At 51.0% G+C, this 25095-nt stretch overlaps 10 protein-coding genes across 10 annotated transcripts; 5 read left to right on the top strand and 5 right to left on the bottom strand.

The window, feature by feature from the left end:
- Nucleotides 1–1347: 1347 nt before the first annotated feature.
- Nucleotides 1348–1803, top strand: NCS54_00769000 (Hypothetical protein; the record flags this gene model as incomplete). The annotated part of the gene is made up of 2 exons (XM_053153105.1): nt 1348–1641; nt 1696–1803. Exons 1-2 carry the CDS (start codon nt 1507–1509, stop codon nt 1801–1803), a joined length of 243 nt encoding a protein of 80 aa, XP_053009080.1. The 5' UTR covers nt 1348–1506.
- Nucleotides 1804–2111: 308 nt separating this feature from the next.
- Nucleotides 2112–2970, bottom strand: NCS54_00768900 (Hypothetical protein; the record flags this gene model as incomplete). Its single annotated transcript, XM_053153104.1, has 2 exons — nt 2112–2756; nt 2809–2970. The coding sequence occupies 2 exons, from the start codon at nt 2968–2970 to the stop codon at nt 2112–2114; spliced, it is 807 nt and encodes a 268-aa protein (XP_053009079.1).
- An 853-nt stretch (nt 2971–3823) lies between these two features.
- Nucleotides 3824–5795, top strand: NCS54_00768800 (FAD-binding PCMH-type domain-containing protein; the record flags this gene model as incomplete). Its single annotated transcript, XM_053153103.1, has 5 exons — nt 3824–4238; nt 4287–4711; nt 4767–5403; nt 5457–5578; nt 5628–5795. The coding sequence occupies 5 exons, from the start codon at nt 3824–3826 to the stop codon at nt 5793–5795; spliced, it is 1767 nt and encodes a 588-aa protein (XP_053009078.1).
- Nucleotides 5796–6347: 552 nt separating this feature from the next.
- Nucleotides 6348–8408, top strand: NCS54_00768700 (HET domain-containing protein; the record flags this gene model as incomplete). Its single annotated transcript, XM_053153102.1, has 3 exons — nt 6348–7039; nt 7310–7668; nt 7876–8408. 3 exons carry the CDS (start codon nt 6348–6350, stop codon nt 8406–8408), a joined length of 1584 nt encoding a protein of 527 aa, XP_053009077.1.
- Nucleotides 8409–8887: 479 nt separating this feature from the next.
- Nucleotides 8888–10235, bottom strand: NCS54_00768600 (Hypothetical protein; the record flags this gene model as incomplete). The annotated part of the gene is made up of 4 exons (XM_053153101.1): nt 8888–8937; nt 8985–9453; nt 9501–9927; nt 9979–10235. The coding sequence occupies 4 exons, from the start codon at nt 10233–10235 to the stop codon at nt 8888–8890; spliced, it is 1203 nt and encodes a 400-aa protein (XP_053009076.1).
- A 615-nt stretch (nt 10236–10850) lies between these two features.
- NCS54_00768500 (Peptidase A1 domain-containing protein) lies at nt 10851–13250 on the bottom strand (the record flags this gene model as incomplete). The annotated part of the gene is made up of 4 exons (XM_053153100.1): nt 10851–12076; nt 12126–12451; nt 12502–12796; nt 12845–13250. The coding sequence occupies 4 exons, from the start codon at nt 13248–13250 to the stop codon at nt 10851–10853; spliced, it is 2253 nt and encodes a 750-aa protein (XP_053009075.1).
- Nucleotides 13251–15579: 2329 nt separating this feature from the next.
- NCS54_00768400 (MFS domain-containing protein) lies at nt 15580–17397 on the bottom strand (the record flags this gene model as incomplete). Its single annotated transcript, XM_053153099.1, has 3 exons — nt 15580–16148; nt 16193–16534; nt 16584–17397. 3 exons carry the CDS (start codon nt 17395–17397, stop codon nt 15580–15582), a joined length of 1725 nt encoding a protein of 574 aa, XP_053009074.1.
- Nucleotides 17398–17984: 587 nt separating this feature from the next.
- Nucleotides 17985–20037, top strand: NCS54_00768300 (Hypothetical protein; the record flags this gene model as incomplete). Its single annotated transcript, XM_053153098.1, has 7 exons — nt 17985–18097; nt 18152–18223; nt 18279–18800; nt 18853–19041; nt 19101–19372; nt 19429–19895; nt 19984–20037. The coding sequence occupies 7 exons, from the start codon at nt 17985–17987 to the stop codon at nt 20035–20037; spliced, it is 1689 nt and encodes a 562-aa protein (XP_053009073.1).
- Nucleotides 20038–20209: 172 nt separating this feature from the next.
- On the bottom strand, nt 20210–21809 carry NCS54_00768200 (EHN domain-containing protein; the record flags this gene model as incomplete). The annotated part of the gene is made up of 3 exons (XM_053153097.1): nt 20210–20269; nt 20495–21467; nt 21517–21809. The coding sequence occupies 3 exons, from the start codon at nt 21807–21809 to the stop codon at nt 20210–20212; spliced, it is 1326 nt and encodes a 441-aa protein (XP_053009072.1).
- Nucleotides 21810–22550: 741 nt separating this feature from the next.
- Nucleotides 22551–23273, top strand: NCS54_00768100 (DJ-1 protein-PfpI domain-containing protein; the record flags this gene model as incomplete). Its single annotated transcript, XM_053153096.1, has 1 exon — nt 22551–23273. One exon carries the CDS (start codon nt 22551–22553, stop codon nt 23271–23273), a length of 723 nt encoding a protein of 240 aa, XP_053009071.1.
- Nucleotides 23274–25095: the final 1822 nt, after the last annotated feature.

The raw sequence follows: 25095 nt of genomic DNA, 5'->3' as shown, positions 1-25095 counted from the left end.
ACCATAGTTAGCACAATCCCTTTGGCTGAGCTGAACACTGCTATGGCTTCCCTTTGGTGCTTCTATATGCTATTTCTAGTGTCCTGGACGAACGCGATCTCCAAGCTGGGATGAGCCTTAGGTGCGCGCCGTCAACTTCAAAGCTTCATCATGTTGACGGTAGAGTCCCTTATGACCATGTCAGGCATATGGTTTTGACTATCAATGAAGTTGATGCGAATAGATGAGAGAAAAGCCAGTCATTTGTTGTAGCAAGAGAGAGGTGGTATCATAGAGCTGGGAAGTTTAGGGGAGTGAGCCCTTGGCCTCCCTCCGAACACGGAGAGGTTCGGTTACGGCCCCGGTGCCTCTTAGTTACGACATTAGTTAGAAATTATGATCATTAGCCTAGAGAGAAGCTTGGATTGAGTTTACAGTTTGGCTTCCATGACGTTGGTATGAGTTGGGTAGGTTGATGGCGAAGAACCGCAGTCAACAGCCCGTCAACAGGAAACGAGAGGATTGACCTTGCACAGTAATAAATTGAACATGACCTTCAGAATTCGTTCAAGTCGTCAAGCTCTCGATCATGACAGGGTTCTTCTCCCAGCTTCTCAAAACTAATCCAGGAACGCTGCCTCGGAATGTGCATCCCTGCTCTTCGGGAGCTCGGTTCATCACACCACCAGTTGGCTCACCTCGAATGAGCGTGAGGTTGTGACTCGCGACCCGGAATGTGCCTGACGGAGCTTGACATTGACTTTGATCTCAAACAAGAGCTTGAATTTGTTTTAACTTGCGTCAGAGAGCATTAGCGATCCATGCCCTCTGAGTGTCTGCAATGAGGTTCATATTCCATCTGCGGCAGCATGTTCCTCCTTACGTTGAACCTTGGTTCTGCCTTCATACTTTTGACACTCCCATCGATTGCTGACTTCTCTCTGAAGCTCAATGTGCCGAGCTCACGCAATGGAACGGACCGTGGTGAGACGGCAAACATCCTTGATTGCGATTCCTGATGCAACACCGAGCTGAAATGTGATATCATGGTCGGCGGGTGCCAGCCAATCGCCAACAGCAGCGATCAGCTCGTCATGTCATTTTTCTCAGCAGACAAACAATGACCTGTCGCATCACGACAATCAAGCTCCAGTTAGCTCCCATCATCCCGTACTCTGACTTTTGTGTGTGGTTGCCAGCACGGTACGAGTATACACCCGAGTCGATGGCGTTGACTGCTGTCAAGATGTTTCTTGTGCGCCACTTGCACTGTGGTGATGAGGGGTCTTGCGATTGTCGTCGGACGTTACCTCTGGAACCCCGCGGATGCTCGGGACCATGACGTTGGAGCAGCATCATCCCATCACGGGGACTGAGGGGGGTGACGACAGAAGGCACGCGAGCTCACAGATATATCAAGCTTGCCCCGGCGCCTGTGGCCCTCTCTTTCTTTTCGCCACAGAAAACACCAAGACAAACAGCATACACCAGACAAGAATCAATTCACAAGACCATCCATTAGCAACCATGAAGGGCAAGAAGGAAGACCCCAACGCGCAGCCAAGACGGGGCTCGCAACCCAAGGCGCCAACCGGGCTCAGCGACGAGACGGCCGTCGAGACTCACGACCTGATCCACAGGGCCGAGGAGGAGGAGCAGAAGGTGAGAATGGGATGCTGACTCTTGACTAATGCGGATCAACTAACACACTTCTAGATGCACGGCTCTCATGCTCTGACGCAGCCCGACTCTGGACCTAGCGAGGGCCAGCAGCACCATTCAACAATGGATAAGGTCAAGAAGGCATTGCACATGGAAAAATAAATGAGAACGTAGCTGCCCGTGGTTTTTGTTAGGATAATGGGTACCAAATTGTTAAATGAATGAACTGGTTCAATAATAATTACTTGACCAAGATACGTGACTTAGACAATGTCTCAGCCAAATGTCTCGGCTTGTAGTATGTCGTTAAAAATATGTAGCAGTGAAGGATAGTAGGGTATCATCAAGAACAGCAATTCCAGCCTCCCAAGTCATCAAGCGTCCACACAAGCAACCATTGAACTCCGGATATCGCCCACCGTCATCAAGACACCAGTGCCTAGGTAGAGTGCTCAGGTCTATCAACCTGGCTAGACTCCAAAGGCAAGGCAGGTTGTAAGCAAAATGACCAACGCCAACGTCTTCCCGCTCGGTTGGGAGAGACTGGTTCCGAGATCCTCTTCGTCATCTGTTGGTGCTGGCTGCCCGTCCGACGCGCTCACTTTTTCACCGCTCGGATATCTGATGTTGTATACGGGCATGTTTTCGAGCTTGTCTGGGAGTCCGAGCTGGTGTGGGCAGGCAGCTTGGTTCGCGTTCGGGTAGTCGAGGTCGCACGTCTCATCGCGACCGAGAGTACACAGAGAATCGAGGATGTTGTAGAGGACGTAGTTCTGGCCGACCCAGGTATTGTTCTGCTCGAGACAGCTGGTGAGAAAGTTCATACTATTCGCAGCGCTGAGCGGAAGGTGACCGTGTTTCGTGTCGATGAGGTCTTTGCAGTTGGAAGCGTCAACGTCTTTGTAGGTCATTTCGACGGGGCCGCCGGCGGCGGGCTTGTCAGTGGCAGAGTAGCCGGTGTAGAGGTAGTTCCAGGCATCGTAGCTGATGTCGTAGGCGCCTTCGGACTGGTCGATGCGAAGGAGATGGAGGGTGCGGTCTTGGTAAGTGAGGGCGATGCAGATGTTTGTGCAGTCGACCGAGTTGGGCCAGTAGGCGACGCGATTAGTGTTGACCTGAGGAGTTAGCATCACACATGATAGACACTGGCTATAGATGGGTGTCTACCTTGCATCCCAAGACGCCTATCGAAGAAGAAAAGGCATCGTGGGGCGTGGCCCAGACGGTTCCGCTGTCGCGCTGGCGATTGCGCCCGACAGGCGAGGCGGTGGAGACGAGCGAGATGAGCAGAGAGTGGATGAGCAGCGACAAAAGACTTGGCTGCAGCATGACGAAAAGAGGGAATGACAGCGCCTGATTCGAGCTCAGACGTGAAAAGCGACTAAAAACCAAGACAATGAGTGACGACCAACCGCATCCTCGCGGTGCCTGAATGAGTGTTTGAGTGTTTGCAGGGTGAAGGAATGTGCGCAAAAAACCTGGGGAGAGAGAAATTGGGAAAGGGGCGCGCGTTGTTTCTTGATGCGGTTGCCTATTGGGGATTAGTGTCAACGGTCGCCATGCTGTTTGTGGGATGATGCTGCGAGAATTACAGGGGTTGCATTAGTTTAGGCAGAGGTCACGAGGAGAGTGAGAGTGGTTTTTGTCACTTTTTGATGAGAATTTTCACAGTCATTGACAAGGCGGCTCTAGATACTGTCGCAGACAGTTGTAGTGAGCGAGACACGGCTCCCAATAAGACATTACCATCCGCTACAACATGGAGAAATAGGCATAAAATTACAGAAACATCGACCTACCAATTAACTAGGTACACATGCATACACTGCCGACGACAATTCCCCGTATCCCTCGCTTTCATCCGTAGACACGTAAATTCTCCACTCTGCCTCCCAGATCGTGTCGATCCCTCGCAGGGCTGAGCCATCTACGACTCAAGTACGAAGAATACGGCCAATCTGCCGTGACATCAATGGCTGCCCCCAAGCCACAGTCGCACCCACAAATTTCTTAGTCTCGGGACATGATACCCCCTCGAGTGATGTCGGTAGTAAGATGCCTTGCATTCCGAGATACGATACATTCAAGTATGCCGTCCTTGAGTAGTATAAAATGGCGACTTGAACCACGATAGAGCGTCCTGTTCTGTATCTCATGCGTTACACAACAAACTGGCCTCGCAATGACTCGACTACACCAATCCATCCTTTCTGCACTCTCTTTGTTGCCCTCTTCGCAGGGCTCCTATCTTCCTGAAAAGTCCTGCAAGGCATACCCAGGCTCCCAAGACTGGCCTTCTCATCAGACATGGTCCCGTCTCAATGAGTCTCTTGCCGGCAGGCTTCTTGCGCCTCCTCCTCCTGGAGCCGTCTGTCACCCAGGCTGGCCAACCTACGACCGCGATACTTGTCCGCAGGTTCAGAAGAACTGGAGTGTCTATGAGTTCCACGCTGATAATCCCATCTCGGTCATGTGGGATCAATATTCCAACTGGACTTGTCTCCCTAATGCGACTTATCCGTGTAGCACCAGTGGCTATCCTGCATATGTCGTCAATGCCACCAAGCCAGAGCATGTGAAGCTGGGCATCGACTTTGGTAAGCATCAACATTCTTCTGCTTAAGAAATCTACTAACACTTTACAGCCAGAAAGCACGATATTAGGGTCGCCGTCAAGAATACCGGCCACGACTATCTCGGCCGATCCATTGCCCCAGGCTCCCTCTCCATTTGGACCCATCACATGAACGAAATCGTCTACCACCAAGGCAAGTTCAAGCTCGACAACACGGACATCACCATCCCTGGAGATGCCGTCACTATCGGTGCTGGAGCCCAGATGTACGACGTCTACTCAGCCACGGACAAGTTCAACCACACCATTGTTGGTGGGGGAGCCAAGTCTGTGGGTGCTGGTGGTTACATCACTGGCGGTGGACACTCTTTGTTGTCTGCTAGGTTTGGTCTTGCGACGGATCAGGTCCTGCAGATGACCTTGGTCACTCCTGGAGGCAAGATTCTGACTGTCAATGAGCGAAATCATCCTGATCTCTTCTGGGCCATGCGTGGAGTAAGTGGCCCGCTCTCTTAGGAACATGGATTGTTTATTGACATATCTATCTCAGGGCGGCGGCTCAACCTTTGGCGTACTCACTTCTCTCACTCTTAAGACGCACAAAACGCCCAAGATCACGACTTCATCGCTGATGCTTTTCACCGACGCCAAGTCCAAGTTCGTCTACGATGTCATCGCGTACGGCTTGTCTCTGTTCCCCTCCCTTGGAGACGCAGGCCTTTCAGGATACACCCTGATTTCCCCAGGTATCGAAAACCCGGTGCCCATTCCTGGTGCACCAAAGGAAGTGGCTGGTATCTTGGGCCAGTTTATCGTCCAAGACGTTGAAGATCCCGAATATACGGAAAAGATCTGGAAGCCCATCAACGAGACCATCCAGAAGCGTTGGTCCGGTGCTGTTCAGCTGCTGGTCGGGAAGGAGGAGTATCCTTCATTCTTGAAGTGGTTTGACGTTCACTACGATCAGGATACAGCAGGAAACAGCTCTTATCTGGTTTCTAGGCTGTTGAGTAAGGAGGCTTTGGATGGAGACCAAGATGCTCTGAAGGGGGCTCTTAAGTCTGCTATGGGACCATCGGGAGGAATGGGAGCCTTCCTGGTTGCTGGAAAGGGTGTGCGTGATGCTAAACCAAGGGGAGGAAGTGACGCGGTTAATCCCGGCTGGAGAAAGTCTTACGTGCATGCCCGTACGTTGATGCGTGTCTTCATCTTGGTTTGGGAATGCTAACATCTATTTCAGTCTCTGGGAAAGGATTCCCGGCTTTCAATTACACGGCCAAGGCTCAAGCAGTTGAAGAACTCATCGAGACGTGGGAGCCCATGCGAAAGCTGTCTCCTGACACGGGAGCGTACATTAATGAGGTGAGTTCTCATGCCCTGGTTTCTGGACAGTGCTAATAGCCTGCAACAGGCGCTCAAATATGAGCCAAATTGGCAAAAGACGTTCTGGGGGGGCAACTACAAGAAACTGCTATCCATCAAGAAGTCTGTGGATCCCAAGGACGTGCTCTGGTGTGTGCCCTGTGTGGGCAATGAAGGATGGGAGGAACACCAAGATGGTCGTCTCTGCAGAGTTTAAGGGCAAAGGCTAGGAAGCATGGTTTCTACTAGGTAGTTAAACCTGTCGCGGACTGCCTTGCCATCTTACCACCTCTTGGTGGTCTTGGCAAAGCTAACCACGGAGGCTATATCGCTGGGAAGTTGGGTTACTTCAAGCATAAAGAACATGATTGTTTTAATTCGTTTCTGCAACATAGATAACCCCACTTGACACCTTGTAGCCTCATCGTGACAGCAACTGGAATTATAAAATCTGGTCGCCTATTTCGAATCAGGCTGTGCACTGCCTCTTTTCGAGTCCCCCGATGCGCCTTGGGGGTTGTCTCTCTGCAATCCCGGCCTCTCACAGCGCAGCTTTCAAGCCTGCGCCCCACCAACTCATGCGGCCTCGCAGCCAAAGTGAAGATTGGGACAGGGGAGCTGAACCTATGAATAGCCCGTAAGGCGGCGGCAGAGACTCGGGCCCCCGTTCGCCTTCTTTCTCATTTTCTCCGTGCTTCTACATCTGGCACGTACTGCCTCTGCGCTCATCTTTTAAAACCCACTCAACACTCGGAATCGCTCACTCGCGATGGCCGAATCGTCCAGCTCGAAAGAGCTTCCGCCAGATATTTACAAGCCCCTCGATAAAGACAACCGAGAAATTCGCCTCTTTGAGATCCTCCCGTCGGAAGACATCAACGCAACAGTTGAGATCCGGCTGTTCTCTCATCGGCTGGGGGACATGTCAGGACAGTTCATCCCTTTCTCCTATGTCTGGGGGAATCCAACGGACACGGAGCCAATCAAGGTCAATGGAATGTCGACAGCGGTCACTCGCAATCTCGCCGATTTCTTAAAGCAGACCCGCGCTTTGCTTCTCGATATCCTCACCAAGGGCTCCTGGGATAAACCCGCCATTTTTTGGGCCGATGCCATCTGCATAAACCAGCAGGACATGGAAGAGCGGAACCATCAAGTCCAGCTCCTAAAGCCCATCTACTCGTCCGCTCCTCTGGCTCTCGCCTGGCTCGGGCATTTCAGTGACGCACATCTCGCCGTTAGCCTTGCCGAGAGTCTTGGTCCACCACACAGCCTCGGTTTCATCTCGAACTTGCCAAATCTGGATTACAGCTCTTGGATGCATGCGCATCCGCACCTGTGGACCGTTTCCGAGGGCCGCAACGCATATTGGGAAGCCTACAAAGCGCTGGTTCAGTCGCCATACTGGACTCGTACATGGACCTTTCAGGAAATGGTTCTGCCAACTGATGTCCTCTTCATGTGCGGGTCATCACTTATAAAGTGGCAACCCATCATGGCAGTCCAAGATCTATTGATAGCGCTAGTCTCTATGGCCAGAGATTCCGGGCTTCCGATAACAGAAGCCCACCAAACCCTGTATTCGGCCCTGAGATCCTTTTTAGGTGTCGTTAATGCTTCAATCAATGACATTCATCAAACACGACTGAATACAGTTTCTACATCAGAATATCCGAACCTAACCTTGGTGCCACGACTAGCCAACCACGAGGCGACTGACCCTCGCGATAGGGTGTATGGCCTTCTTGGCATCATAGAAACCCACCTAGAGGCGGACTACACAAAGGATATTGCCCAAGTCTATAGAGAGTTCGCCTCGACGTGGATTGATGAGGTCAAGGACCTCAATTTTCTCCTCTATTCCCAAGAACACTATCGCATCGCCCGACGTAGCCCAAACCCGATTCCTTCTTGGACACCAGACTGGGAAGGAATCTCGCAGAAGGAGTACGATGGTTCACCCTACCCCAATCTTGGGGTTGTAATGGCTACCTTTTCTATCTCTTATTATGCGTCTGAGCAGTTGCCTGCCAGCAATCCACATCTGTGTGACGACCTGAGCACTCTGGTTGTTCCTGGGGTAGTGGCTGGTAAGGTGGAGGGGGTCTATCCTTGCTGGCTCTCCGATACAAGTGATGCTGATTTCGCTCTTCACATCGTTCAGCTTGCAATCAAGTGTAAAAGTCACCGTGATTCGCAGCTGGGGCCGAGCGGTTGGCCCCCTGGACCAAGGCTACACGTATTCCAAGCCCTTTTTCGAACGATAATCCCCAACGCAAGGGTACATTCCTTGTTAGAAAACAGAGATGCTAGCTTGAAGCGAAGCATGGCTCTTTGCTTTCTCGTAGGCGTCCTCGCTTGGGCTGCTGACTCGGAGTGTCCGGATTGGTACAGCATTGCGGCAACTTACCTACCGCAGCTCTGTATTCCCCTTGGCCAAGATTTCTCAAGGGCGTGGAAAGAAGAGGTTTTCAAGGGCTACAGTGCCGAGGACCATATGACGGACTGGGAGAATGCTGCTGCGGCTATGGAGTGGACCTGGGAAAATGTCAGGGAGGATGTTGAGGCCGTGAGATGGTATACAAGAGCGTATCTCGGAACCCCTCTGAAATTTGTCACAAACAACGGCTACCTCGGAACTGTCACCGCCGCTCAGGCGGGGGACTTGGTGGTTGTGCTCGCTGGTTGCAAGGCCCCTGTGCTTCTCAGAAGGAAGGGATCTCATTACGAGCATGTCGGGCCCTGCTTCGTGGTAGGGCTTATGAAAGGTGAGGCCAAGCAGATGGTGGACCGAGGAGAGGCAAAGATTGAGACGTTTGAGATTCGTTAGTAGAGGGCATGAGTTTAGAGTTGATTTGGTAAGAGAGGAGGTGACAGGTTGGTTCGTAAGGAGCGAGAAGTGCTGGCACCGAGAAACTAGGTAGGTAGGTATTGGGCTCGTATCCATGTTTCTTGCCCGGACTTCGATGCCTCGATTGCGCTGAGAGCTATCTTCCAAGGATTGTACTGAACCCCGCCTATGTCTCTCTTAGAAGTTAAACAGATCGATAGGGCGATCTGACTTGACAATAGATAGTTAGACGTACTACGGTCGTGAGCAGCCAAAGGAGTGAGAATGATGCATTCTGGTACGAGGTTTTATTTGGATTTATTGTTTCATTTGTCATCATCATGAGCCTCATTATTGTTTCTCCAGTGTCTGACATTTTGTTCCTATGAGAGGGGAGATGTGTATATTATCAGCAACTCAAACGTTGCTTTGTGCTCTTCCTTTTCATACCGTCCGCCTTTTCCGCCCGCGTGCGTTGTTTAGTTCTGAGCCTTTGGCTCGCACACGGAGATGAAAGGCGAAATGACACCTATTTCTATTAGCCACACTTCAACAAGGAACTCGCAGATCACTTACTGCTAAAAAACAGCCGACCAGTTTTGGCATCGTGCACAACGGTCGTAGCAGCAGGAAGAAACTCGCCCTTCCCATCCTCAATCACCTTATCAACAACATACTTTCCATCGACCTTTCTAACCCTCAGAGCCGCCGCAGGGGGAAAGGAATTATACGGATCCTCATAAGCCTTGAAGATAGCAACCCCCACTGGAAAAGCAGCCACCCAGATATCCCCGTTGGCGTCGACAGAGAGGTTATCGATGCTGTACCCGGTCTTTACCTCGTCGACCTTTTCAAGGGTGTTGTCGGGGAGGACGCGGTAGATGAAAATCGTTCCGGAGAGGGAGCAGGGGATGTAGATTAGGTTGTTCTTGTCACGGGTTAGACCGTTGGGCCATTTGAAGTTTTGGGCCACTGTTTTGCAGCCAGTTTCGGCGTCGCAGAAGACGGCGTCGCCGTTTCTGAGTAAGGGGGAGAGGTTGGATTTCTGGTCTTTGTCAGTATCATGTTGGAGCATCTTATTATGTGACTTACCAAGCCAACTTTGCTTTGGCCATGATCATTAACGACATAGAAAGCGCTTCTGCTCAGAGCAGCAACGCGGTTGGGAGTGGCAATCTTCTTATCGGCATAAGTTCGAACATACTTGAGCTCAGTTGCCTCAGGCCCTGTCTCAAAAAGATCAATCGTGGAATTAGCCCCATCAGCATACTGATCCACAAACTTTCCCTGGGCGTCCACTGAAGGTCCGTTGTTGATGACGAGCAGCTCGATGGTGCCGGAGTCGGGATTATCGATGCCCGTAAAGCCGACCAGCTGGAGCTTGCCGTCTCCAGCTGTTCCGGGGAATTCCGGCGTCTTGAGAGTTCGGAATTCAAAGCTGTTTTCGACGGGTTTGTCAAGGTCCAGAGCTACGATTGAGTCTCTTTGGGAGCGTGCAGAGACGTTGAGGTGTGCGACGCTGTATGTGTGAGTTGTCTTGGTGAACGGTCAATGCATCTTGGGAACGTACTTTGGCATCCAGTGAGGTCGCGCAAGAGGATCAGAACAAGCAAGAAACAGCTGTCTCGTAGACTCCGACAACCACATATCCTCACACGCCTCCATCCGAGGGTCGACAATCTTGCGGCAAGTGTAGGGAAAGTCGGATATCGGCTGCGTTACCCTCCCGATGCCAAAGGCCAACCAGATAGTTTCTTTGAGGGTGACCTGAAAGATGACGGCAAGCGCCACGGCCACAAGGCCTGCTTTGAACAGAATTCCAGCCATTTTGAGAACTCAATGGGTACAAAAAAGCTGGAAAGAGGAGAGCGGTGAGCTGACGCTTTTGAAGCGCGGTTTTGTAGGAATCGTTCCCCTGTTAAAGAGAGTGGACATCTTACATAATCTCCGAGTCACATTGAGGTTTTAGTCGATTGTCAGCATTCCAAACAGAGGCTTGATTGACAAGATGGAGAGTCACGTGATGCGTACTTCTCAGATTGATGTAAGCTCTGCATGAGGCCATCTCGAGCGTTGGTTCGCCAGCTCGCATCGATTCCTCCACTAGACAATGCTTGCTTCCCATCATTGGTTGACGCGGCGTAACATACATCCCCATTCGAATACGAGATCCGACACTCACAATACAAAGGCGCGGAAGATCAAAAGAGGGACACATAAAATGTAATCGTGCCTCATCATAAATTGTTTGAGTAGGTAAATACAACCAAGAATCTAACAATGCAAGTGTGAATGTGTAGAAAAGACCTCTATGAAGGGGGGGGAAAACGTCATGCCCCGTATCTACCCATGGTTGTGGAACCATTTCAAGCCGCCGCCCGTTATTAAAAAAGAATAATTATGTTTTTCAAGCATGTACCCTTTAGAATTATTGCTCATCGTTTAGAGCATTGCGGCGAAGAGAGCGCCAGCAATAACTGCCAATTGGCCGGGGGCGTTCCATGCGGCGCCGCCTGTCACGAGGGCAGGGCTGGTGCCCGTGGGCTCGGATGGCTCCTCGCCGCTGGGCTTGACGACCGTTGCGACGGTGCTGGCGGGAGGTTGAGGGTAGCCATAGCCTGAGGCTTGGGTCTGGCTGGGCTTGGTGTAGATCTGGGTACCGCCGGGCTGAGTGTACACCTGAGTAGGCTTGCTGGGGTGGGTGTAGACCTCAGTGATGGTACCGTTGGCATTGCCAGGAGGACCGCAGGTGGTGCAGACACCGGGGACGGGTGTGGGCTCGGGAGCCTTGGTGGCGGGAGTAATGGTGACGACGCGGACAGCCTTGGTTGTGGCCTCCTTGCAGTGAGCGTTACCAGGGCCACAGCGGATAGCCTCGGGAACGGTGTAGATGGCAGTAACCTGGGGGTGGACAAGCTGGGTGGTGGCAACGAACTCGGTGGTGACTTCGCCCTTGTTGCAGGGACCCTCGCCGGGGCAGTCAGTAATGGTGTAGACGTGGGTGTTGGTGACGATCGAAGTGTCGCTGATGACGGGAGGGTTAGTGGGCTTGGGAGCCTTGGTCTCGCCGGGGCAGTAGGTCGTGTACGAGGTGATAATCTCAGTGGTGGCGGAGCCGACAGGGCAGTTGGTCACGCTGGGAGGGCACGAGGTGATGGTGTAGACCTTGCTGGTGGTGATTGTCGACGTGATAGTGGTAGGAGCCGCAGTGGTAGGGCCCGAGTAGGTGGGGTCCAGGTAAGAGGGGTCCAAGTAGGTAGAGCCAGACAGAGTAGGAAGCGAGTCGGAGAGAGACTGGGTCTTGGAGGATCCGAGCTTGTTGGGGATGACGGAAGAGGTGTTGTGGAAGCGGGTGGTGGAGAAGGAGAGAGTAGACTCGGTGCTAGCAGTGGGAGTCGAATCGCTGGTCTCGGACTCGGTGGAAGTAACAGACTCGGTAGAAGCGGTAGATCCAGTCGAGGCCTCGGTGGAAGTGGGCAGCTCAGAAGTGTTGGTAGAGTCAGAAGAAGCACACTCGCCGACGATATCAGGAACAGAGTCAGCTCCGCTTCCGATGGCAACCAGGTTAGTACCGCAGTCCTCGTTGTTAGCCAGCCAGACGTTCTCGTTGTCCCAGTCGTAGACGACGTAAGCAGCTCGCAAGAAGGTGTCACCAAGAACGGGGAATTCTACCACTTGTTAGCTCGCTTTTACCCAGACTGTGGTGCAGATACTCACCATCGTCCTGGAAAGCACCCAGGTAGCATGATCCCTTGTTGTGCCAGACAAAGTCGGCATAAGGCACCTTGATGGTGGTCTTGCCGAAAGTGAAGTCAACGGTGCCCTTGAGCTTGGCAACATCGCAGTCGACAGGGTGGTAGGAACCGATTCCGGGCTGGACAGTAGGGAAAGTGGCCAGGAGCTTCTCAAAGATGGGACCGGGCAGGGCGCTGATGGTGTAGCCGCTGTCAAGGACGACAGCATAGCCGTTGGTCTTTGAAAAGATGGCCTCCTTAGAGCCGTCATCCTGAGTGAGGCTCATGCCATCGAGATGGACCCAGTATCTGGAATACAATTAGAGGCAACTCTACGTAACCATGAATCTCAAACCTACCGGGTTTGGCCGTCAGGGGAAGACGAAGCTGGGATGATGGGACGCTTCTCAAGGTGACCAGAGTACTTGCGGGTGTCGATACCTCCAAAGATGACGGCACCTCGGTCGCTGTCCATAGTGCGGATATCAAGAGAGAAGGCTCGGCTCTTGATGAGGTTTTGTTGGGCCATGCTGTCAATGACGAGAGGATAAGGGGCGTTCCAGCCGTGCAGGTCAGGAGCCACACCCATGATACCAACACTCACGACGGAGGTGTCGTAGGCAACGCCAAAGAGCTGCTGCTTGATATGGGCAGCTGAGTGAGGTCAGTAAGGTGTCTCAATTTACAGGGTTGTATACTCACAGCCGATGGTAATAAAGTCGTAGCCATAGTTGTAGTAGGCATATCCAGTTCCATAAACAAGTCCGCCCGTAACATTAATCGAAGTGTAAGTGCTACTCTCTCCAAAATGACCAAAAGACTCGCAAAACGAGACATCATTCGACTTGTCGCAAACAGGGTTGACCCAAAGCTCCTGAGATCCAGTGTCGAGGTTGACGGTGATGGTCTGGCCGGGAGTACCCATGGTAACATCGATGCTGTAGAAAAGACCCGTGTTCTGGGACTGGAGAGCGACCTCATTCTGTCGTCGGGTGACGCCCTTGACGATGGGGGCGCCGGGAGAGGCCCTGATGGGATAGCGGATGATGCCATCGTCCAAGGCGTGGGCCAAGGCGGGCAAAGCCGCGACGAAAAGAGCGGACAACATGGTCAATGTCAAATAATGTTTAAAGTAAATAAAATGAAGAATGTATTGTTACCCCGGCATAAGGAATGACCGGGAAACGGACAGGAATAAAAACAAATGAAAATGCACACACAAAAAAGAAATCGCCGAGGTTGGTTTCGACGAGGTTGGATGGTAGGTGAACAAGAGGGAAAATGGAGATGGCCGGGTTTTTGTGTTTCTATTCTAAACCTGCAGGCGCAACCCACCACGCACCTGCCCCTGCGCACCCCCTGGCCCACCACTCTTTAGGGGCAAAGCCCAATCAATGTCTTAGCGCAGGTCCCTGGCGCTAATACGAGAGGGGTCTCGTGTAGCGTCTTAGCGTCCCCTCCACCAGCCTCTGGCCGTGCGACCGGCGTCATTGTTTAGTGCCACTGGCGTCAATAGCCCATGCGGTGCGGGAAATAAGAGCGGTTGGCCATTGCCAGGTGAAGCGACGATTGCGACAATTAATTGTAATCTTTATTGTACTCTGCCATCTTGACGAAGGTTTGAAGTCATGAGAGATACTTCAACCTCCCACTTAATTATCTTGTTTCAACATCACCTCGAGCATCAATATCTCCCTCAACACATCCCTCAACGGATCCATCCATCCCCCCTCCTGCATACAGAATACGAAGTCCCTCCTCTTCCTCCCTCATGCACGCAGGGACAACAGGCAATTGGCTCCTCTATCGCAAACAGATTGCCGATCTGTGTTTTAGCGCTCCTTACCGCACGATCCTCTCCCTGCGACCAGCTTCCCCTTTGAAGGATCATCTCACTGACCATCACACATGTCAGCGAGACAAGCATAATCCCACAAGATTCACAGATTCCCGAGACGCTTCTCCTCCCACCTGAAGCTGCTTCCCTCCGAGACCAACGCGTGTCATGGCTTGCGCCGTCGCCGGGCTAGGGTCCGGGGGTGGCTCAACACCAAGACGGGAGACGCCTGCCGTGGAACCGGGGGGTTGTAACCCATCCCTCCACGCATTTCGATCTTCAATGATTCTGACTCTCTCACTCTCTTCCGAAACCTGTGCTCACTACCCGGAATCCGAGTTTTTGCCTCGTCATCGCATGTCTCATCTGATATCTGCACATAACCGCTGACCGTCACTGCTTCTCCCGTACTCCATTCGCTCTCGCGGCGCGGCTTCTTTGATCCCCACAATCCATCAATCAACCCATGGATCCATCCTTGCCGACCCGACCTTGACGCCGTCAGGACGCCAACGAATAGTGCCAGCGCCATCAATTGTGCATGACGGACAAGACGTGGCGACGCCAGTTCAAGGCTCGCTTATAGAAATCGACCCAGAAGTTCCATCCAAGAATAAATTCGACATGTTCCGTTCGGGGTTCGCTTGTCCAGAGAATTCGGCGACCCGACGTTCCCGTGCCGCAGCCACCGTCAGCCAGCTCCAACGGCGCCCGCCAATGCAAATGCAGACCTCACAAGAAGAGGTCTTGACAGCTGCAGACGTGCCACCTCTCACTGGTTCTCGTGCACTGCAGCCCTCTGAGGCACACATCCGGTTCCACGCGACGCGACACAGAGCCTGGGCTGATAAGATTGCGACGTAGCACCGACACACACCCTCAGGTCCAACCAGCGGCCGTTTTCCGGTACGTCACGTGTCTAGGGAGCCTACCGTAGCATCAAAGAGTGACATCGCCGCCTCCCTTAATCACCGTCTTAATCACCATATTTCGCCCTTGACATCCTTGACGTGTCGGTCGATAAGGCAGCAGAGGAGTTATTCGCGTAGGTACGCGAAATTCAGTGGTTATGCTTTATGTCTCCTAGAACGCTTAGATGCGAGGCTGAGTGTGCTTTGTCTAAGCTTAGGGTAGCTTTATGAGAAATCTTCAAACCTTCATGAGCAACTTTGAAGATTGCACCCACCACAATCCATTCTTCAAAGAAACAGGAAACGCATGGGACGCCAGGGTACAGTAACCAAGCATTGGATTGAAGTCTTTCCCTGACATTTCTGCTTCTACCAGCACTGGGTATTTGAATGAGCTGTTCTCGCAAAACCCAACCTTGCAACCGCAGGCTCAAGACGTCAAATTACTCACGTGAAACTGAACAGAGAAACGAAAAGAAGCAGATTATCTATATGTCTATTCAACCAGTTCTATCTTCCATAAAGGTACTTGAACGAGTCTAAGAAAAAGAATGAAAAATGATTGAGGGGAGATGCACAGCAGAGTAGTTATCTGGCGGCTGAGTTCAACGCAGCATAATTGACTGGACTAGAGTCACCCCAGAGACTCAAAGATTCTGGCTCGACACACATGAGCTTTAACCCTTGGCTTAGGTGGCGAACTTGCTGAGAGCTCGGAGTTTGGCACCGTACAAGTACAGCAGCCACATCCCTATGATACCAGTAGCGCTCAAGCCACCGAGGACACTCGTGCCTTTAGCGATCCCAAGATTCGCATATAGCGGATGCGCGAAGAGAATGCTGCCGCTAGCAAAGGCACTGCGGAACAAGTCGTTGGCTGCGAATAAAGAGGCAGCATACTGAGGGTAGCTGAGCGGGATATAAAGGAACATACACTGCAGCACAGTGTATATGGAGCCAGCGTAGATGGTGATGCCGATAGTTGGGACGATCCAGTGAATAGAAGCCCGGGCTGTCCAAGCAAATATAAACAGGCCGATGGTAGGACCGAATGATGTAGGTAAACCAGCCAAGAGAACATTCTCCTGTGGACCCATGCCGACCTTCTTTATCCGCGGCGTGACCACAAAGTATAGGAATCCGCCATAAGCAATGATGGCGATGATGCATCCAATGGCGATGCAGAGGAAGACGAGACCAACTTGGCCCAGGTTCATTCCGTAGTAAACAGGATAGACGAGCGGAAACACCTCAAAGACTGTACTGTCAGTAAAAGACTATGTCGAGTCACAGGACACTTACAGGAATAGTATATGCCATAGACGATAGCCGAGTAGACCTGAACAAATAAAACGGCTGGGTCTTTGATAGTGATTTCCAACGGCTTGATCAAGGCATCTATAGCAATGCCTGAGACTGTCAAGTGAGCTTGGTCAATCTCGCTTTGGGACATTAACTTTTGGTTGCCGGTAAGCTTGCGTAGGCGTTGAGCGCGGCGTAGGAGAATATTCGGGGTACTCGTTTCAGGCAGGAAGATGAAGAGAACAATAAGCAACGGTGCCGATACCCAGATGGACTCGTATAAGGACCAACGCCAGTTTTTCGCTGTCACAGCGAATCCACTGAGGAGAGGACCGAGAGAGGCTGTTATGGAGTTAGCGGGAGAGTCTCCATAGTCAGGAGAAAAGCTTACGTCCACAGGACATGGCGCCAACCCAGGCAATCATTGCAAAAGGCAAATTCACCAAGCTGTACAGGTCGCTCATCGAAGCACCACCGGCGGCTAAGCAAGGTGACCCGAAGAACCCCTGCAAGAAGCGCAAGACGATAAGACCTGGAAAGTTACCCACGAGGGCTGTTGGAATAGAGAGGATAACAAACAGGGCATAAGTTATGATGTAGATGGGGTTGCGACCGATGCGAGGGATCTCACTGAGAGGCGAAAAGAGCAGTGGGCCGACACCGTAGCCTAGGACGTACATGGCGAGGCCGAGGGTTGCTTCCAGATTGCTGACGCCAAACTTTTTCATGACGCCTTCGGTTGATGAGGAGTAGATTGCTGAACTTAGGTAGACGACAGATGTGTAGAAGCATATGAGAAAGGCGACGAACCCACGGCGTGAGTTGGACCAGTTGTGTGGGTTGGCGGTGTCTTTTTCGCTGTACCAATCGACCAAAATGGTGCCATCCGAGGTTGTCTTGGCTGTTAGACGGGTCGATTTGTCTTGAGGAAATTCCTTCTTCTCGAGATCCAGTTCGGCCGCGTTGCTGACGTGCTCCTCTATCGTCTCTTGCTCGCGGCTCGAGTTGGAGAGGGTTGAGGATGAAGCTGTGTCAGGTATCCTATCGGGCTCTGCGTCGCTCATCATACGGACCCATGGCTCAGGAAGCTTGAAGTTTGGCTGTTCTTCTGGGTATTTGAAGAGGCGATTGTTGGTGAAGTAGCGCACAAGCTGTCCGAAGGGGGCGTCTCGAACGACATCGTGAATCGACTCTCCGAAAGCCATCTTGACTCAATTACGACTGAATCGAGTTTGCTGAGAAGGCGTCTGCACCGGGATATGCAGCGAAACGGTAAAGAGTGTGTTATCAGGGAGCAGATGATATGGATGGAGGATGCCCTCGACACTTATACAGCATCGGCGTGTGCAAACGCCGCTAGGTTCCGTAGTAACATTTCCGGTAGATGTCGTGCTCATTTCGATATTCTAGTCGTTATCCGTAGAGATGAGGATAAAAAACTCTGAGTAAGTTGTCCCAAGCTGCAACAACGTTGAAGTCGCTCGGCTCTTTAGACAAGAGACTGCCCGATTGGGTAATCCCCACAGGCTACATCCGCGTGGCTGCCGGATGTCGCTCACAAGCGCTGTTTGATCGACCGGGGAGTTATCCCGGGCTCCGGGCCGTTCATAAGCAGGAGAATGACAAATCAAAATATCACAGGCAGCGTTTGACCGCTTTGCCCGAGGTTCCGTCTGCGTTTCTTTTCTTAACTATCTTCCGCCGACTTCGGCACTTGATTGACACTACCATCGGTAGAGCTCAAGCTCGGTTTTGAGTGCAGATTCGATTAGATCTGTCGGACTTGCTGAATATGAAGTCGGTCACACGAAGCCGCAGTTCGAAACGAAACCCGACAGCGTGTGAGCATTGTCGGGCGGCCAGAATTAAATGCCAAGCCAGTGAGAAGCCAGGGGTGTGTGAAAGGTAACGCATTAAGCAACGTTAGCTTTTCATTTCATGCTCATTGATCTCTATTAGATGTCTCGCCCTGAAAAGAGAGTGCATCTCCCGTACTAGGCCACGGCCTCGCCGATGGGAGCGCAAATGGGGGTAAGAACCATGTTTTGCTTACCTCTAGATATTTCTAACATGATTCACTTTCTAGAACGGGAGATACTGGACCTTCGACGCAGTCAACTGCCACCTTTAGCATCAACTACACCGTACCAGGTAAAGCGGATTTCACCGATAACTTGCAAACCCTGCGGGAGATGCATGATCAGGCTCTCGACGCCGTACTCGATGAGGAAGATGCTGTTGATAGCTTGCAAAGCGCAAGCCAATCAGCCAGCCCCCGAAGTTTGACAAGTCAACCTCATCTCATCTCCGACATCTGGCGTCAACCTTTATTCGACATGGCATCCGCGGAATCTCTCCTGAACACCTTTAAGTCCATGATTGATTACCTACCGTTTATAGTCTTTCCTGATGACTGCAACGTCTCGTATCTCGCTGCTACAAAACCCTTCCTTCTGCTGTCCATCTTGACCGTAGCTTCGGGATCTCAGATGGTGCAGAAACACGCATTATATGATGACGAGTTTCGAAAGGCTCTGGGTCTGAAGTATGTCTCTGGTGGGGAGAAGAGCCTCGAGCTTCTCCAAGGTGTATTAATATACTGCGCATGGTAAGTCTGGTTACTGAACGAGTTTTATGCATCTCAATCTCATGTTGCCAAGGTATCCTTTTCACTTGCGGCCTAAAAACGGACAGCTGGTTCAGTGTTTGCGGATCGCCGCTGATCTCATCCATGATCTTGACTTGGATCAAGAGTTGCTCACGATGCCTGACCCGCTGGGTCGGCAAGTGACAGGCAATGAACTTGACAAGATCCGAGCATGTCTCACTTATCTATATCTTGTTTCTACGTAAGGTGCAATATTCTCTATTTCAGTCTGCAAACTATTCTTACTCTGGGCCCCTTTAGATATATCGTTGTATGGAGAGGGGAGAGAGATTTACCGACCAATCATCCGACTTGGGCCAGTACCGCCATCGACACCCTTCAGCATAACGCCCAGGTCGACGGTGACTACACGCTCGTAGCCCTAGTCCGTCAGTCTAACCTCTTTTCCGATGCATCCAAGGTAATCAATAAGGAGGGGCAGACCGTGGAAAATAGTCGACTGGTTTTGGCCGATCTTGAACAACAACGTCAGGAATTGCAGCAAAGCATGGATAATCTCACCATGGGATCGGGTACGTCGAGCTGCGTGACTGTGAATGTGCGGGAGAATGACTAATGCTATGATAAGGAGCGACACGAATGCAGGCCATGTTTATCGATGTATTCCTTGACTGCGGGAGCTTACTCGCCTTTCCCGTAGCCAAGACCTTCTTGTCTGCCAAAACAAGTTGCTTTCCTCCGCAAATATCCAACATGTGCAGCGCCACAAAAAAGATACGAAATTTCCTGGACTACGTGAGCGAACTCGAAGATTCGTCGCTCCTTTCATTCACAGTCAACGACTGGACTCGGTTCATCGTCATCCTTACGCTATCGTTTCGCTTGTCATTCCCGCTCTCGCTATGTCCTGATTTTGACTCGGCTTCTGCCCGCTCCGAACTTCAACTGGATCAATTCCTATCTAAAATGTCTTATGGTGCAGATGTTACAGCTTCAAATGATCTTTTGTCGGCCAGTCGTGCCATGCTAGGCCTTGCCAAGTCAAAATACGACCGTCGAGTGGGCTTGCTTGGAGGACCACCACCCGTAACCCCAGTGAGCAGGGTTTTTGGGTGTCCTGTGATGGATGGGAGCTTGAGGAGATCCGTGGAACAATGGGGTTCTAATTTGACGAATTTATCAGGCTGGGCCGAGCCGAAGAACCCTCCCCTATTTCATGATGTATGGGCAACGATGACGATGGGATGGGGAAACGCCAGTGAAATTTCTTGGGATACAGTAGATGAGGGTTTATATACATCCTGAACGCGGGATTGGTCCCGGGAGTTGATGCGAGATGACCGTTTTTTGCATGCTGTGAGAAAACTTGGAAACTATTTTAGGTACTCAACAGACGACTTCGCCTCTGATTACATTTTCGAATGCCAAGCGTCGGTTTGAAAAGCCTTAGCGTATTTCTTGACGATCTTCTGGCTCAGTTAGCCCATCAAGGGTCGGGCTTCAACTATAATAAAGAACACATTGCGGGGGTATTTCTTGACGATACTAGTATTGGGCCTTAGTGATGTCGTGTGTTTGTTATTGTGTTCTTTGATACTCTGGCCGACGGAGACGTCATTGATACTAACAACAATTCTGACTACACTCTTGGGTCACTTATGGAATCAATGCCCAAAAACGCTTGTTCCTGAAACCTCCTTATCCCCAAACCAAGACCAAATATCGTTGAGCAGCAGGTCAGGAACCTCATAGGCGGCAAAGTGACCGCCGTGGTGGTTCACAGTTCTCTTGATAACATTTCCTCCTCGCTTCGCCCAGTCCAATGGCATACGGTAACAGATGTCATAAGGAAACTGGCTGATGGCGACTGGGACCTCAACCAGCGGCAGAGTGCCAAAGTCGAGCAGGGAGAAGCCCCCATCGTTGAGCACCTCCTTGTAAAAGCGCATGCCGCCGTAGGGGCCTTGGATGTAATACATCATTGACCAGGTAATGATCTGCTCAGGAGTCCAGGTCGTAATGGCCGGATCGATGACCTTGGCCATTAGATCATACATCCACATGGCATTGCCCAATGGGGAGTCTGTCATGCCGATTGCCAGGGTGAGCGGTTCCGTTGATTGCATCAGGCGGTATCCAGAGTTGTGATTGATATAGGTCTCGAGAATGTTGATGTATGCAACTTCATCAGGGGTTGCTACCCCCTCTGCAAGTCTGCGCATGTCATCCTCGTTTGGTTGAATGACCCAGAAGTTGCTGAGTGCTGAGACGACATGGTCCGGAAACAGATGAGACTGGTAACGAAGGGTAACACCGCCGAAATCTCCACCTTGGATGACGTATTTAGAATAGCCGAGCTGGAGCATCAGTGCATTGAAGGAGTGAGCCGCTTCGACGGGACCGAAGCCGGGTTGCCGAGGTGCAGGAGAGAATCCGAAACCTGGGATTGACGGAGCAACAACGTGGAATGCCGGCACGGATGCATTTGGAGGGTTTGTCAAGTTGCCGATGATGTGACTGACTTCAAGGAACGAGCCTGGCCAGCCATGGATAAAGAGCAGAGGAATGGCATCGCTCCGGGGTGAGCGATGATGAACAAAGTGGAGGGGGACCGGGTAGCTGGCATTGTCAATCACGGGCTCGACAATGGTTGTGAACTGTTCCAGCCTTGAAAAACTGTTAGTAACTTGGCGAGAACTGTCTCTGTGTCACTTACTTTTGGTTGATGGCTGCTTCAGTTGCATTCCAGCTGTATTCATTGACCCAGTAATCCCTCACTGCGGTGAAGATCTCAGCACTCGGACCGTCGCCTTTCACACCCATAAACACAGGAGCCCGTGAATGTGCGACTCGCTTTCGAGTGTTCTCAATAAACTGCCGATCAACGTTGATTTCAAATGGCTTGGGCGATTTGCCAAATGTGGCATCAGTATTCGGCAGAGAAAACCTGTCCGCAGCAGCGGCGCAAAGGGTAGGGACAAAGCCCAACGTAAACAAGTGCAGAAGCATTTCAGCGTTTGAAAACGAGTTCGGGTTAAAATGTGTTGGAATTTTGCTTTCAAGGCGGCCTTTGTCATCGTATTTATACCACTTATTGCTGTCCTTGTGTTGCCGATAACCTGCATAGGTCATGCCATTATGGTTGCATGATTTGAACTGATGAGCCCCGGCAACTACATTTTCGCTCATCATGCCCCCGGAAACACCCCATGAAGGTGCTCTTCAGAGACCCGAGCGATGCCGGTAGGCGGAAGTTCTATTGTAATGATCCACTTGCAAATCCGAACGGGTAGAAGGCGAGGCATACTCTAACCCACTTCTTTATCCAGGCGGAAACTATCAATCAACGTTGTTGATTATCAAGATCCAATTTATGTCGAAGCGCAATTACTGGATATATTCAGACACGCTTACAAACTCGTCAAATGGTGCTTACAAAGTCGGGGAGACTCAAACTCGGGACGTCGGGGGTCCCGGAGCTACATCCGGGTGCGCTCCGGATATTGATGCCACGGATCGTCGTGACCACCGACCGGATCTCGGTATAGTGTGCAGCTATTGAACTCTGTATTTAATTGAATAAAGAATTTTCGAGAATAAATAATGCGGCTTGGAACTTCTCCGCCGCTTCCATTTATAGCCAACATCTGCCGGCATCCGTTTCGCATGACAACCCCAACCTACTCTTCCTCTTCCACATCGGCCTACAATCTGGCCTGCGCCTCCTCCCCATCGTCATTCGCCACAAAAATGGCTCCTATCCAATTTGGCATCCTCAGCTTTGCCTACCAAGTAGTCGACACAGCCGGGCCTGCCGATCTTCTCTGCTCCGCCAGCAAAGGCGCCCTCCAAACCATTCGGGAATACGTCCCCATCGACAACGATGTCATTTCCCGAGCACCAGAATTCGTCTTTCACCATATCAGCCCAACTCTAGATCCCGTTGATCTGGGTACTCTTCGGATGAAGATTGTCCCCACAACGACTGTGGATGAGTGTCCCGAGCTGGATATTTTGCTCGTTGCAGGGCCACACCTGGGTAGCTTTAATCTAAGCCCTAAGCACGCTGATCTGATCCGGAAACACGTTGCGGCTGGAAAGCTTCTCTTTACAACTTGTACCGGTGCGAGCGTCGTCGCATCCACAGGCGTTCTAGACGGGAGGAAGGCCACGGTTAACAACATCGAGTACGAGTATTCGAGGAAACTCTGGCCAAAAGTCAACTGGACACGGGAGAAGAAGTGGATCATCGACGGCAATATCTGGACTGGATCTGGGGCAGTTGCTGCAATGGACATGGTGGCCCATTGGCTGAAGGAAAACCATGGGCTGGATGTGCTTATCCAGGCTGCTGCCACTTTGGACTATGAGCCCCGAGATGACGATGGTTTGTTCACCGTGTTTCCACAGAGATTTGATTCCAAGGGACACAAGATTTCTACTCATGTCTTTAGATATCATGAAGAGTACTAGATAATCTGCATGCGGACCACGTTGGTAGAACGCATTAAAAGGGGACTCGGAGCCTAAGAGGAATACATGTGTGTTTAATAAACTGTGTGATTTATTTCAATTCTAGGATATACTTGGCTTTATGCCCCTCACGGTCTATCACGACAAAGGGTCAGTATCTTAATAAAGAACTATTGTCGTCGAGTTAGGTATTGTCATAGAGGAAAAGGGGGTGTTGAGCTGTATTGCCTGTCGAACAACCAGGTCGCTCAGGCTATTAGCTCTGCGTCAAGGCATACTGTTAATAGAACTTAACCCTTGATCGTCGCTGCTGTAGTTGCTGCAGCAGGTCGTCGTCGACAAAGATAGCAAATAGACCCACCAGTAGCAGTGCCCATAAGCACGGATATATCAAGCAGCAGCAGACCCTCTTGGCACATTTCATTACCTGCCAACAACAGCAGAGAGTCAGAATGGCAATCAAGGTTGCCGTGAGTGCAATATCGAAAAGAGGGAGAAAAATGAACATCGTTCTTGCTGCACGAGTCCCGATCTTGTTCTTGATTCTGGTATTTCACAGTTGGCCAGACTGTCAACGAAGCCTTTGGTGTTGCTGGGTCAGTGTTGGTGTGTAGATGTGAACTTGGTGGTCACCGGATCTTTTTATAGCCGCGAGACTTGACGAAAAATGAAGCCAATGTTGATTTGTTCTGTAACAGGCACCATACTTTGCCCACCTTTTTCTTTGTTTTGACTGATGGACTTGCAGGCGGCTGAGTCAGGAACAATGAAAGTTGCCACACAAAGTCCTATTGCCTTTGTTCATACCCATACAGCATAAACAAACGGAAGAAACGAACTTATAACCGGGAAGTTGGATTGAGTCTCAGTCAACTAACTTTCACGCACAGTCTAACTTGGTCTGTTCACGTAGGTGAGCATGTGACCTTATTAGACCCTCAAAGCATTTCTTCTTGAGAACATGGAAATGACGTCCATGGAAGGAGTTTAGGAGAATTCATACCCCGTTTCTACCAAAGGTCTATGATACCGCTCATGTTTCTCTTGCAAAGGAGTTCCCTTCTCGCGCATGATTCTAAACCGAGTTGGCGTTTGGTCACTACTCGAGGTACAGCCCTGGATTTTGCTCGTCCAAACAGATACATTTAGCCACGAGATGGATAGGTTTATGGCATTGAAGATGACGTGAACCTGAGCAAGCGACAGCCACAACGGAACATTAGACCTATCCCGAGCTAAGCAAGGCACTTGTGTAAACAAAATGTAACTGGCCGTGCTGATCATGACTCAAGGATTGCCCTGCTGCAACCCCCATGAACTATTGACCGGCAATTTACTTTCGTTAAACAGGGGGAGATTGAGGGCTATTTGCGCAACATCATGTCATAGGCTAGGTGAGTGTCATATCTTGAAACAAACGGAGGAATCGCGTATTGGGGGGGGGTTGGGCAAGGTTGGGGTTTGATTAGGCTTAAAACCTTGATTGAGAAGCAGACGATGACATCAATTGTGAGGGAGGTGCATAGTGTGGCGATAGTGACAACCCGCCCCCTGATATTTCCTTTTCATCCCATGTGAGAATTTAGAGCATGTGGTGATACACTGCATGACATTGTGAGAGTGTATATGTAATTAAAAGGACCTCCGTTTGGGCCCGAAACTCAAGGCTCACATCATATTACACAGCGCTCTGACCCTGACTGTCGATCTAAAAACGACCATGTTTCAAACCATGTAACTATCCAGCATTACAAAACCCAAAAACATGCCAGCTCATTCGTACCACAGATAGAAGACACTAAGGCCTCATCATCTTGTCCAA

Source organism: Fusarium falciforme, chromosome 6 (genome assembly GCF_026873545.1).
Source record: "Fusarium falciforme chromosome 6, complete sequence".
Taxonomy (NCBI): domain Eukaryota; kingdom Fungi; phylum Ascomycota; class Sordariomycetes; order Hypocreales; family Nectriaceae; genus Fusarium; species Fusarium falciforme.
Note: the sequence above shows the minus strand (reverse complement) of the source record. Positions and strands in the feature narration are given on the sequence as shown.